The sequence below is a fragment of the Peromyscus eremicus genome, chromosome 7 (assembly GCF_949786415.1).
Source record: "Peromyscus eremicus chromosome 7, PerEre_H2_v1, whole genome shotgun sequence".
In the NCBI taxonomy this organism is placed as follows: domain Eukaryota; kingdom Metazoa; phylum Chordata; class Mammalia; order Rodentia; family Cricetidae; genus Peromyscus; species Peromyscus eremicus.
Genome location: NC_081422.1, coordinates 34,030,065 through 34,044,814, shown reverse-complemented (window position 1 = coordinate 34,044,814; position 14,750 = coordinate 34,030,065). Strand labels below are relative to the sequence as shown.

General features: G+C 40.1%; 1 protein-coding gene and 1 pseudogene across 1 annotated transcript; one reads left to right on the top strand and one right to left on the bottom strand.

Annotated features, from left to right (window-relative positions):
* The first annotated feature begins 3,758 nt into the window (after positions 1-3,758).
* LOC131914234 (olfactory receptor 10D1B) lies at positions 3,759-4,724 on the top strand. Its single transcript, XM_059266824.1, has one exon. The coding sequence runs from the start codon at positions 3,789-3,791 to the stop codon at positions 4,722-4,724; it is 936 nt and encodes a 311-aa protein (XP_059122807.1). The 5' UTR covers positions 3,759-3,788.
* A 5,801-nt stretch (positions 4,725-10,525) lies between these two features.
* LOC131914671 (preferentially expressed antigen in melanoma-like protein 7) lies at positions 10,526-12,627 on the bottom strand (annotated as a pseudogene).
* Between the last annotated feature and the right edge of the window lie 2,123 nt (positions 12,628-14,750).

The following is a 14,750-nucleotide window of genomic DNA, read 5'->3' as shown; positions in this document are numbered from 1 at the left end:
ACAGGTACCATGGTATATGCAGGTACATGCAAACACACACACACACACACACACACACACACACACACACACACACCCATGCACACACACAAAATTTAAAAACAACCTGGCTGAAATGACTGGAGAAGAATGAGACATGAAGTTTTCCCCCACTTTTGTGTAAAGTAACCATAAAGAGTCCTCCAGGAAGGGCTTCATTTCCCAGCAATAGAAGAGGCTTTCCCAGGAAGCAGAGGCAGAGAGAGAAAAGATCCTACTAAAGATTATAAGCACAGATATGGAATAAAACAAGAAAAGGGTTTTTCTTGATGTATTTGAATGTCAACTTTCTGTCTGCAGATGTGATTTCTGATAGAAATAACAACTTACAAATAAATATTTTCAAAAAGAATCAAGTTTTATGAATGACTCACCAGTCCTTGGAACACACTGAGTATGCACTAGATGGTGTGTGCCTGTGTGTGCAATGCCATTGTTATTGTCATTACTAATGGAGTAGTGAGTGGAAAGGCTCTTAGTCTCCTAAGGTGCCTACTCTGCTTTTTACTTACATGACCCACTCCCTTGGTTCTGTTCCTTGACTTTATTTAGCACAGGCTACTGTATTTTCTATTTCAACACAAAAGCTTACCTTTTATATGTAGTTGCTTTTACCCCCGACCTCATTTTTTTTTTTTTTTTTTTTTGGTTAAAGCTTGAGTTGCCCTAATTCCATCTAGAACAGATAAAGGCTGAAAAGAACTGGCACAGCAGCTTCTGTCAGAGTTGGGGACCTCTCTCAGCACACAGCTCTCAAGTCTGCAGTGATATAATCTAAGGCGGACGTGATATAAATCCACTTAATCATTTTATATCATAAAAATAAGAAATCATTAGAGAGGCAGGAATAGTCTTCCCCAGGGAAGAACACAGACATAGGTTATCTAATACCAAATGGTTAGCTCTGAAAACACATACAAGTAACATTATAAAGACTGAGCAGGTTGTATTTAGGGAATATCTATGTATAGACGTACATGCATGTAACGATGAAAAAAGATGCTAGAATTTGAATTAGAGGAATAAGTTTAAGGGAGGGTTTTTGAGGGGAAAAGGGGAAGGGGGAAATGATGTAATTACATGTAATCTCAAAAAATAAAGAAAGTAATAAAAAAAATTGCTAACAGTGACGACATTGACTACCAAGTTTGACCTTTGGATAGGATGAATATAAAGTAAGACAGAAAAATATCCTATGCACTCTATTTAATTATTCTGTCTTGGATAGCAATTCAATAATTTCCATTTAAAAATGGATAAGGGTTTGGACATGGTGATGTTTTCCTTTAATCTCAGCACTCAAGAGACGAGAGCAGAAGGATCTCTGTGAGCCTGAGACTAAACTTATCTACATAAGAGTCAGGCCACCCAGGGCCACCCAGGGAGATCTTGCCTCAAGAATATAGATAATAACAAAATTCTTTTACATATCTAACATGAAACAATTAGAAAAGCCAGTGAATATTCTGTCCTATATTTCTACCATCTTTCTCTAAAGATAGTAAACAACATTGTGTGGACATCTGCGTCAAGGATCCAGCACATTACAATCCAATAATAGAATTTTAAAAGATTATTTTACAAGATGACCTGAGCCCTGAGACCATATGAATTGCCAGTGAGTTGATAGAGACTGTGTCTGACATATAATAGTCATACAAAACAATTGGTTTAATAAATTAGAAACATAGGTGCCTTGGGATTCTATTTCTATTTATAGTTTACGCATATTAAATAGATCTACTGAGCTTTTATATGTGAATTTGTCAATACCATTTAATTGTTACTTAGCTGGGCTCTTGTTTAGCATTATTTTTATTGAAAAGTCAAAGACCCAAGTTAGTAAAAAAATTGTTTGTATATAAGTGTAGAAAACCAGTGTTAATGGAAGATACGTAAGAGCTAAATTATGCTCCATCTAGGGCATAGAGTTCCCTTCATAAGTTCTTGCTGTCATTGACAAAAGGAAATAGGAATGGAAACTGAGGAGAACTTTTAGGCCATTTATTGGAGAGAGAGAGAGAGAGAGAGAGAGAGAGAGAGAGAGAGAGAGAGAGAGAGAGAGAGACTGATTATTTGTGGCAAGGGAATCAAAGAAGGGTTAATAAAAAGTCCCACGTTCCATTAAAGGAGAATTAAAGGAAAAAGAAACCCAATAAAAAGGCAAGGTGAACAGACCAGGAGGGTAAGAACTGGGTGCTCAAGACCTTTTTTCTTTATGATTTTTATTATAGGAGGTACAAAATTGCCTTCTTCCCGGGTTGGCATGGGCCTTGGTCAGGAAAGCAGTACTCATCCTTCTGGGTTACCTGAGAGAAATATTGAACATTACCATTCTCAAAGTTTGAGTTTGTAGTTAGCCTTGAGCTATTTTGTGTGGCCCAGAACTCAGGAAGTGCATATGATAGGAAGGAATAACTGTATTTATTGCTGTCAGTTTTTCTTTTACCTCTGCTTTCTTTGGGTCAGGAAGGAATAACTAATTATATTTTCTGTTATCAGTTTATACTTTAGATTTGTGGCCACTGTACAGTCCCTGCCATAGGCTCATTTTTTAACTTTGCAATAAATTATTAGCCACATATGGATATTTAACTCTTATTTAAAGGCTAATGCATGAAAATGAGTTACAAGCAGCTTGGGGATTTTTAGATGTTGTGTTAGAAATCCCTTTCCTTTTGAATTTTGTAATTCTAATATCTCTAAAGGAGACCAACAATGAATACCTTCTTTAATACAAGAGAGATCATACCTCAGAGGAGACCCCTCTTGTCTGGCCTATATGTGAGAGGCAGCCACTCTCAACATTGGTAAAGAGAGTTTCTGACCATCAAGCATGCCGCTTATAAAGGGTATTATACCTTAACACAAAAGCAACAGAGGTAAAGAATAAACTGACAGCAATAAATATAGCTATTCCTTCCTATCATATATACTTTTTTAGCTCTGGGCCAGCCAAAATAGCTCAAGGCTGACTACAAACTCAGTACCATAGTGTTACTGACCACTGATTATGCCAATTGTTTAGAGGCAGTTGATGTATTGATGATAATATGCCTCAAAAGATGCTTGGGAAGCATCACCAAGGAGGCTCCTTTCATTCCCTTTTGTCTTCCCTAGCATTTCTAGAAGTTGTAAAGTTAAGAAAGACCTTACCTTAGCGTTTGGTAATAGTTTTGCTGGGAACTTTCAGACAGTTTATAAACTTTATTGTTATATAAGAACACATTTAGTAAGTATGTCTTACACTCTGTAGATGACTATGAAACACGTTGTATAAATTATCTCAATTAGTGTAGCTAAGAAGAATCAAGGTCAGGATTCCTACAAAATGTCATGATTTCTCATATAATATTTTCTTATTGCTTTGCAGAGTATAATGAAGAGTGGCAGCCGGTCATTTAAATATATTATCAAGATTCAACAAACATGTTCTCAGAATACAAACTCATGTACAGCAGTGTCTAATGAGAATATTTGACTATGTCTTTTAACTTCTGCCCTTGGAACAGAAGACAACCATTTATATTCACGAAGCAACTTTTCTAAAACCTGGGTAGACAAACTCTCAAATATGAATTTATAGTAACTGGTACTTTTACTGAGATTTTGCTTTTGCACATCCATAGAAAGCCATTTGCTGCTTCTCAAATCGTACTCAAAGTACTCATGAGAAACAGCTTCTTAATAGATATCGATGACAAGATTGCTGACTTTTAATCTTTGCAAGGTCAAACATTCTTGAAGCTATGAAGAACCTTTCAGTAGTGACTCAATTTATCCTGCTTGGCATCCCGCACACAGAGGGTCTGGAGACCACGCTCTTTGTCCTGTTTTTGTCTTTCTACATCTTCACTTTAGTGGGAAACCTGCTCATTCTCCTGGCAATTATTTCCTCCGCTCGGCTTCACACCCCCATGTATTTCTTCCTGTGCCAGCTGTCCGTGTGTGACATATTTTTCCCTTCCGTGAGTTCTCCCAAGATGCTGTTCTATCTCTCAGGAAACAGCAGAGACATCTCCTATGCAGGCTGTGTGTCCCAGCTCTTCTTCTACCATTTCCTGGGTGGTACAGAATGTTTCCTATACACAGTGATGGCCTATGACCGCTTTGTTGCCATATGCTACCCTCTACGCTACTCAATCATCATGAGCCATAGAGTATGTGCCTTTCTGGCTATGGGGACATCAGTTTTTGGCTGCATTCATTCCACATTTCTAACTTCTCTTACCTTCCAGTTGCCCTATTGTGGTCCCAAAGAGGTGAACTATTATTTCTGTGATATCCCTGTGGTGATGAAATTGGCCTGTGCAGACACATCAACCCTGGAGATGGTGGGATTCATCAGTGTGGGCCTCATGCCCCTCAGTTGCTTCTTCTTCATTCTCACCTCCTACAGCTGTATAGTTCGCTCCATCCTCCAGATCCGCTCCACTGAGGGCCGGCACAGAGCCTTCTCCACCTGCAGTGCCCACCTCACTGCCATCTTGCTCTTTTACATGCCAGTGATTTTCATCTATCTAAGGCCAACCCCAAGCCCTTGGCTGGATGCAACTGTTCAGGTCCTGAACAACCTGGTCACCCCTATGCTAAACCCATTAATCTACAGCCTCAGGAATAAGGAGGTAAAGTCATCACTGTGGACTGTCCTGCGTCCACTGTGCTTCCTACCTGGACAGTTGTAAAGAAAGATCAGTAGTGAATACTTAGGTACCCTTCAGCTTAATGGAATAGATTTAATGAATACTCAAAACTACTTTGTATTTGAGAGCATCGTTATTACTATCTTAAATTTACACTGTTACTGACTAAGACACAAAGCCTCGGCATCTAGAGAGCAAATGGTAAATAGAACCTACAGGGCCACTTGTCTGACTCACACCCACCTATATCCTCAAGTGAACAGTGAAGGCAGGTGAGAGTGGAGCAGTCCTCCCATAGGCAGAACAATGTGAGCCTGCTCATTGTCCACCACTCTTTCATCCTGCTTTCTTTTCATCATTTTTTTGCACTGTGGTCAGACTCAGTGCTTCTAATTCCTTATTTTTATTGTCCTATCTCGTGCCTCTTCCCCTTCTTTTTCTTCTCCCTAGTGCTTTTTCATATTTGATGGAATGATATTCCCATAGAATATATGCATTAACTATTTAATCAATTTATTCACTTAAGGGTTACTGAAGTTTGAGAGAAGTGGTCTTTATTTTTCAATGATTTAGTTGCATTGAACCAAAATGATATCACATAAAGAACGGGGCTTGAGAGAATGATTGAGCAGGCCTTATGGTTGAATTCAAGGCACTACTGGACAATATCACTTACATTTTCTCCCTTTTCAGCTTACACTTACTCAGACATGGGGGTTGACTTTGGTTTACCTTCCAACAGTTTTTTGATTTTGTTTCCAGCTAAAATGAACTACAAATGAGAAATCTGCTCTTCAATTTAACAAGCTACTATTTTCATGACTGAAATTGTTAGCAACTTGATTACATGCAGTGGGACAAAAGCAGCTATGTTGCTCATTCTAACAATGGCAAAGAAGAGAGAAAAGTACTGGGAAGAGGTGACAGAAGACAAAGGAGCACAGGGGACAGTTCTCTTCTGCACGCTCCTGTCAGAACCAGAGGACAATCACAGAACCCACCAGACTAATCTAACAACCCTATCTCTACTTGAAGACACTGAAGTTCCTTTGGCAAGAGTTCCTGGAAGGTAGACCAGCTTTTGCCTGGTCACTAATCTTAAGCTCCTTAACACTCTCTCTTAATGCTGTTTTCAAATACATAAGAGCCTAAAATGGTTTCTAGAAATCTAGTCTTATTTGTTTAGTCCATGTCAAGCCATCCTCAATGCTCTCAAGATCTGTGCTTCTGTTTCTCCAGTGTATGGAGAATCTGCTCTTCCATATTTCTATTGTCTAGCCTGTAGCTGCTCAGACAATCACAACATTCTTTAAGAATAAAGATGGGGTCCTGCTCATTTTTTTTTAAAAGTAAACTCAGGCAGATGACATTTGATGAGTAACTTCGTGCTTGACTAGAGAATGAGAAGAAGTCCTAGTGTCTGATAACTGTGGGGCCTATTACAAAAAACAATCAGCTAAGGAAATCATTAGAGTAGGCCTGCATTGATGCTGTGGCTAGGATGAAAGAAAGCATAAAGCATACAGAAGACTTTTCTGAGTCCAAGAGTGGATCTCACCCAAAAGAAGTTGAAGAATAAAGGTGCTGTGTTTATGTGTTGGTTTGTTGTAAGTAAAAAAATGGCTAAGGAGCATGTTCCAGGGAGATGCAGCTTCTGCATGATCTTGGATTTCTGCCAGTTGGGTGAGGAGAACCCGAGAATCTTCTTATTATACCTTATCGAAGTTATCTCTCCTTACATTATTTATTATTTTTCCTTCCTATAGCATTCATGTTCAAGTATTGTTTGTTCAAGTTTCTCAACCTGAATGTACAATGAAAACTCCTTGCTTTAAGTTGGAGTGGCCCTCACAAGTTTCCTGTGAGAGCTCTGAGAACATTAGAGCCAACAGAGCTAAGCAGTGTAATTGAGAATTACAGGCACTCACCTGTGTGTTAATACCTCTTATTACAAATGAGCTGAGCTGAGGTCTAATGCACAAACAACATAATAAACACCTGATTTGAACAGCTCACATTGTCCCTGCTAAGTTATTGCCCAGAATCATTTCCCTTACAACTTTCTGGTTCTGGTCAACAGGGTCTCTCTTGGTTCCACACTGAGACATGAATTTTATTCTCTTGAAAAGATACCTTTTATTTTTATTTTAATTATTTTTCAAAATAATCATGCATACTAATGGCTTATATGGTTAATGGATAGTAACTTTTTTAACTTAAATATAACTATGATCAAATTCTGGAAGGTACACTAGAACAATGACATTTGGGAATGTATGGGATTTCGCTGTCCACCAACTTCAACAGAGGTAACCCATTTCTGACACTCAGATTTTTTTTTTGGTTTTTCGAGACAAGGTTTCTCTGTACCTTTGGAGCCTGTCCTGGACTAGCTCTGTAGACCAGGCTGGCCTCGAACTCACAGAGATCCACCTGCCTCTGCCTCCCTAGTGCTGGGATTACAGGCGTGCGCCACCACCGCCTGGCTTCAGATTTTTATTTGATAGTCCATGTGACTAGTGGGATAACTCTACTTAAGCTCTTTTATCATATGAACGTGTTCTGAAGCAGATCTTCATATGAATTTTTCAGAAGATCTTTAGCATTAGCAAACCCTTCATGCATTCCCTCTTCTATCCTGTAAATCCAGCCCCCACACTATTTAATCTTTCTTGCTCCATTATCCCCCCTTTCCCTGTATACCACTGCATTCTGTTTTCTCTCCCTTGAAAGTCCCAGCTCATAGCCCCTTACTAATTTCCTGGCATACATTTTCCATACACATCTGAAGATTCAAAGCTCACATGCTTTGAACAGATGAGAGAAAACACAGCAGTGTTCTTTCTGTGTTGGCTGCCTCACACAGAATGATGATGACCAGCTCTTTCTACTTAACTTTTAATTTTATAATTTTTAAATATTTGAATAATATTTCATTGTTTTGAATGTACCATATTTTATTATCCTTTATTCATCTAGTGATGGAAATCTAGGCTGTTTCTGTTTCTTGCTACTGTCAATGGCACTGCAATGGACATGGATGAGCGAGTGTCTCTGTAGTAGGACGAGGATGCTATCAGTGGCTCCTGTGGTAGATCTATTTCTAGCTTTTAAGGAACCTCCACACTGGCCACCATAGTGGCTGCAGTGGAGAAGTTCTCCTCGTTCCTCACAGCAACATGCGCCTTTGTCATCATTTTGTTGTTGTTTTGGGATTTTTGCTGTTGTTTTGTTTCATTGATTATATCTTACCCCATTCTTTCTGTGTTAAGATAAAATCATTGCAAAGTAGTTCAAGATTGCATTTCCCTGATGACTAAGGATGGTGAGTATTTTTAAAAATAATTCTCACTCATCTGTATTTCATCCTTTGGGACTGCTCTGTAGAATGCTATGCCTCATTATTTAGTTAGTTTCTTTTGGTTTTCATTTGTTTTATTGATGTTTAGGGTTTGTTTTGTATTTTAGTTCTTTGTATGTTCTTGGTACTAATCCTCTCTCAGATGTACAATTGCCAAAGTGTCTCTCCTCCCCCCCTTTGCCTGTGGTGGCTAGTTTTTATGTCAACTTCAACACAAGCTAGAGTCATTTGAGAGAAGAAAACCACAATTGAGAAAAATGCTTTCATAAGAAAGGGTGAGCATATAGGGCATGTTCTTAATTAGTGGTTGATGTATGAGGGCCCAGCCAGTTGTGGTTGCTTTCACCCCTGGGGTGGTGATTTTGGGTGCTACAAAAGACGGAAAGCAGCACTCCTCCATGACCTCTGCATCAGCTCTGCATCCAGGTTCCTGCTCTGTTTGAGTTCCTATCCTGACTGTCCTTGATTTTGAACTATGGTATGGGAGTATAAGTGAAATAAATCCTTTCCTCCAGAACATTCTTTTGGTCATTGTGTTTCATCACAGCAATGGAACCCAAACTAAGACACTGCCTATTAACTTGAATGATGGTGTCCTTTGTTTTTTAGTTTTGTGTGGTCCCATTTGACACATGTTGGTCTTAATGCCTGTGTTGTTAGGGTCCTGTTCAGAAAGTCCTTTGCTGTGCCTGTAAGTTCAAACATGTTCTCTACTTTCTCCTTTATCAGTTCAGAATATCAGATCATAGGTTCAAGTTGTTGATTTATTTAGAGATGAGTTTGGGCAGGGTGGGAGACTTGAAAGAGTTTCATTCTTCTATATGTAGCTATCCAGTTTGACCAGAACCGTTTTTTGAAGCTGTCTTTTCCCAAATATGTTGCTGGCCTGTTATAAAAAAACAGGTGGCTCTAGGAGTGCGGGCTTCTATGTGGGTTCTCAATCCTGTTCCATTGGTTATTGTGGGTCTTTTCTGAGAAACAGGCCTGCGTCTCTTTAAGAAAAGCTTCCTTTAACACCGTTTCACCTCTAATGGTGATTACAAACTCAAGGAGCAGTAACTAGGGTAACCAAAGGCCCCCCCCCCCCCCGTGTTACCCAGCATTTGCCTTTTCTGATCTAGGCTTTTTTCTTGGCACAGAGATTTTCGTTGTCATCTGAATGCCTTTGCTAAGCATGCTTCACATCTGCTGCTTCACTTTGTCTACCTGACACCTCTGACTTTCACATCAACTCCAGATAAATCAGCTGCCTCTCTTCTCCACTCAGCTCATAATTAATAACCCAAAAGAATTCTGATCTTTCATCCTCCTGTACATTTTAGTAATAAAAGTGCTTTGAATAAAAAAATTGCAAGTCACAGTTCAGAGGTATTTGGGATCTTGATTTTTTATTTAACGTGTTTTTTTTTAATTTTTTAATATATAAATGAGAAAATTCTGATGTTCCTCATTAAATTTACCATTGAAAATACAGAACACTAAAATATCAGAACTTAGAGCTGGGTATTGTGTTTTTTCTCAACTTGACACAACCTAGAAATCTGAGAATAGGGAATCTTAATTTACAAAAAGTCTCCATAAGATTGACCTGTAGGCAATTTTCTTATTGTCTAGATTAATGATAGATATTTGAGGGCCTAGCCCACTGTGGGTGGTGCCATCCTTAGGTAGGTGATTCTGGGTTGTAGCTTTATTCCATTCTATTAGTTTTGAATTAATTTACAATTAATCTGTGGAATCACTAATTTCAAATTTCACATTTTGTTTACAGCAAGTCTATAGATACTCTTCATTTGCCAGTTATCACATCAAAATTAATGTGAGTCTGATGTCTTGTCCTTGATGTTTCTAAGTTGGACTGTATGATACTTCCATCTTCTTGCAGGGGTTAGTAATTTCTCATTTTAATCATTTGCTAAAAACATCACATCTAATGGAAAACAATGACATAATTATATAATTTTAAATGTCCTAGTTACCATATTTTTAAAAAGTAAAGGTAGAACATCAACACTTATTCACCATATTTTCTTGCTGAGGTTCAAATCCAAGGTCCCTTCTTGGACATGAGAGATGAATTCTCCTTCTGAGCCATAGCCCTAGATATAAAGAAGTCTTACTAAAAGAGAGAATATCTTACTAAGAAGGAATTACTTTTTAATACAGTCATTATGAAGTGTTTGTATTAATATGTGTTTCCCAGGCATAGTTTCTTTCCTTTTTTTTTTAACTGATACTAAATTATTTTATTGCTGCCTTATTATGCTGAAAAAGGAGAATGTAATGGGTAGGCATAGGGACTTTTTAAAAACACAATTAACAAAGAGATCACAATGGAAGACTTCAAAAACAGTTCCTTGGTAAAGTAGATGCTTGAGGCCAGTTGAGAATCTTTCCAGACCCTGAAGCTAGCAGGGAGGCTAATGACTGAGGAGGACCCCAGAGGGAGAGTGCCCAAATCCAGAGAAGTCATGTTCCCTATTTATCTACCGCAAGAACAAAGCTCCAGGTGAAAGACACAGCATTCATTATTTTCACAGCACTCATCATAGTCACAGTGCTCATCACATACATGGCAGGCATTTGTGGAGAAGAAGATGCTCCTGGGCTGCCTTAAGGCTCTGAGTGTATCCATGAGCTCAAGACAAAGTTGGGCATATCTGTCTTCCACGATGTAACCGAAATCATTATAGCATTGCAGGGGGGCAGGGTACTGCTCCACACTCATCTTGGTCAAGTTGGCTGTATGACGCAAAAGGTCCTTCAGGATGGGCATAGAGAAGTCATTGTATGAAAAGTTAACCTCGGTGAGCTGGTAGCACTTGCTGAGGGCAGGGATGAGGTCAGTGAGCTGAGAGTCCTTGATCCTACAACACTGCAAGTCCAGAGACTCCAGAGTATCTGCTACATTCTCTAGCAGCACTCCAAGAGGCTTGAGACATGAAGTAAAAAACTCTCAAGTCCAGATGTTTTAGCTGACACAGGCTGTGGCTCCAGGGGAAATAATTCAAGTTGGACCTTGACAGATCACAGTTTTTGATGGAGAGAGTCTCCAAGGAGGCCGTCAGGCACCTTAGTATTTGTTTTATGTGATCTTTGAGAAAGAAGATGTCATTAATGGAGAGATGCTGCAGACAGTGGAGTTTGGAGAACTGAGTAATGGCCTTGCTGATACACTTCTCAGTGTCTGCTGTCCTGGAGACAATCCCAAAAGTGTCCTGGTCCATGTTTTTCAGGGAGAGTTTGTGAAGACTTCTCATCTGTCCAAGGTAGGGAGCAAATTGTGCCAGTTTGGACATATTACAGGCCAGGTTCAATTCCAGCTCCTCAATGTGTCCTGGGTGGAAAACATTCAAGATCTCTTTGACAGTGCACACAGGCACAGCCCAGATCTTCATGTTCATACAGTGCAGCTGTAGAAAGTCTTTTCTCTGCTGGACCCACTTCAAGCTTGCTTGCTCTTCATTCAGAGGGAGCCTGAGGTAGAGGTCAGTTACCACCTTCAGATGCCACCGCCTCAGTGCATATCTGGGAAGGTCCTTCACTACAGACCTCTCATCCACAGTCTCTGCTGAGCAGTCCCCATCCTCTCTTCCAGTCCATATGTTCCAGAATTCATGTTGAACATTCCTCAGGTCCAGTACCTGAAGTTTCTCCCTCCCGGGGTGAAACTCTCTTTTCAGCTGCATGTCTACTCCATCTAGAACAGCCTGGAAGGTTTCCAAGTTGGGGGTCTTCATCAATGTCCCCACAGGGAGGCAGGGGAAAGATACTCAGAGACCTGGAGCCTGGAGGAAGTGCCTGGCTCAGCTGGGATAAAGAGACTGTGGTCAGTGCTCAGAACTGGAGCCTTCTGTCTGAAGACCATTCATGATGAGTGTTCAAACCCCACCCACACTCATGAAGTTGGCAAGGCAGGCGCTGTTAAGAAATGAAGCCTTGGCCATCTCTGCTCTGGAGAAACTGCCCTGAATGCTTTTCCCAGCACTGTTCAAGGACGCCTTCAATGGAGAACACACTAGGATTGTGAAGGCAATGGTGGCAGCCTGGCCTTTCCCAGGCATAGTTTCTAATCATTCTCATTCACTACATTTCAGAGGCTCCTTTCCTGGTTGTGGCTAGAGAAAAAAATGTAAAAATTTGTAAAAAATTCATTTTTTATTGAAAGTAGGTTTTTCTCTCATACAATATATCCCAATCACAGTTTTCCCTCCCTCCACTCCTTCTACTATCCCCCCACCTATCTGCTCCCCCAGATCTACTCCCCTTCTAGTTCCTCTTCAGAAAAGAGCAGGCCTCCAAGAGACAGCAGTCCAACAGAACAAATCAAGATAAAATAAGACAAACCAAAAGCTGTCCTATCAAGGCTGGACAAGTCAGTACAATAGGAGGAAAAGAGTCTGGAGAGCAGGCAAAAGAATCAGAGACACGCGCTCTCCCAATGATAGGAGTCCAACAACAACAACAACAACAACAACAACAACAACAAAACCCACCAAGCTATCAGCCACAACATATACCCAGAGGACCTGGTGCAGACCCCTGCAGGTCCCGTGCTTGCAGCTTTGGCCTCTGTGAGTCCATGTGAGCCTTACTTAGTTGATTCAGTGGACCATGTTCTCTTGTTGTCCTCCATCTCTTTTGAGTCCCACTTTTCTTTTCTCTCCCTCTTCGGTGGGGTTCCCTGATCTCTGAGGAGAGGGACTGGATAGAGACCTCAAATTTAGACTTTCTGCATAATGTCCAGCTATGGATCTCTGCACCTGCTCCCATCTGCTGCTGGAGGAAGCCTGTCCAATGGCAACTGGACAAGGCACTAATCTATGAGTATAGCAGAAACTCATTAGGAATCATTTAATTGATTTCATTTCTTCCCTTCCTCCCTCCCTCCCTCTCTTCCTTCCTACCTTTCTTTCTTTTTTGACCAGTCATGTTTGATTCTACCCTAAATCTCTGGGCTAGGCATTCTCTGGTTCCTGACCATTCAGGCAGTGTAGGGCATGAGCCCCAAGTTAAACCAAACATTGGTTGGCCACTCCTACAACTTGCATACCACCATTGCCCCAGGACATCTTGCAGGCAGGACAGATTTGTAGGTGGAGGGTTTTGTGGCTGCGTTGATATCTGTCCAGGTTTATCTTTCCATAACCTCCAGACTACGTTCTCTCCCCAAAGAAATTGTACCATATGGGTGAAGGCTCTAATCTTGCCCCAGCTCTACATCTCTACTTTCAAAGAGCTGTGTGGAAGCTGTCCTCAGCAGTGGGGCCCTGCTGTCAGTTTTGAAAATGTCCTTCTGTCCTAGCATCAGCCTGGGTTGTTTAGGAATCTCTGCAAGGCCACCTCAGCCAACAATTCAACAGACTTTAACCCAGTCCCACCATTGGAAGCCTTTCATCAACTACTGATAAACACTTTCATCAAAGTGGCCAGATACCAGATTAACAACAACAACAACAACAACAAAATCAGTAGCCCTCCTATATTCAAGTGACAAATGGATTGAGAAAGAAATCAGGGAAATAAAACCCTTCACAATAGCCTCAAATAATATAAACTACCTTGGGGTAACTCTAACTAAGCAAGTGAAAGACTTGCATGAAAAGCTTCAATAGTTTGAACACAGAAATTGAAGACAATATCAGAAGACAAAAAGATCACCTATGCTCATGGACTGATGGGATCAACATAGTAAAAAAACAAAACAAAACAAAACAAAAAAACAGCCAGAAACTGGAAGAAACATAGATGTGCATCAACAGATGAATGAATAATGAAAATGTGCTACATTTACACAACAGAATATTATTCGGCTGTTTAAAAAAACAAACAAACGAACTGAAATCATGAAATTTCCAGGTAAATGAATGGCACTTGGAAAAAATCATCTCGAATGAGGTAATCCAGACCCCAAAAGGCAAATACGGTATGCAGTGTCTCATATATGAATAATAACTTTTAAGTCTTTGATAGGCATGCTACAATCCACATACCCATAGAGATGAGGTATAAAGTAAGGAACAAGGCAGGAGGGAAGTATCTCTCAAGGAAGGGAAAATAAGATACATAGTTATGGAGAGACAGGGAAGGCACCGAAATTGGAAGGACTGAACAGAGAAGGGGTGGATATAGAATATTAAAGAAGAGAATACAGGGAGGAAGAACTCAAACTAAGTGCCACCTGAGAGGTCATATGGAAACCTGCTATAATAAAAAGTTTCTTAAAATATGTATATCTGTGAAATAAAGCTACATGGAATTGTCAAATAATGGGGTAGACAAAGCTCCAACAATACATCTCTCACCACCAAGTAAAACTTCCAGTGCCAGGAATGGTTTATATCTAATTTAGTTGCTGACCAAAGAGGCTACACAGAAACCCCCAAACAACTCAGGTTATTGCCAGTGTTATTTATTGATCTCCACAAATAGATAGTACGTCCCTATTGTTGAAGACAACACCTAAATATCTCATTGAACATAGAGAAGTCCTGCTGGTGTCTAACTTCACACCTACTGACTAGTGTTCATGGCACTGGAAAAAACTCTGATTGTTCTCAGAGGAGAAAGGTAAATGCCAACCTAACTACAAACCTTTTGATATTCGTGGTGATGTGTCTGCATGATATGTTCCCATAATAGTGGTGCAAAAGTGGTGAGAGTGTGGTAATATTGTGTTCCCCAAAATATTGTGCACCCCAGTAAAC

Excerpts from the sequence above, each read along its gene's own strand:
- LOC131914234 (XM_059266824.1), top strand. The coding sequence starts at position 3,789 with ATGAAGAACCTTTCAGTAGTGACTCAATTTATCCTGCTTGGCATCCCG.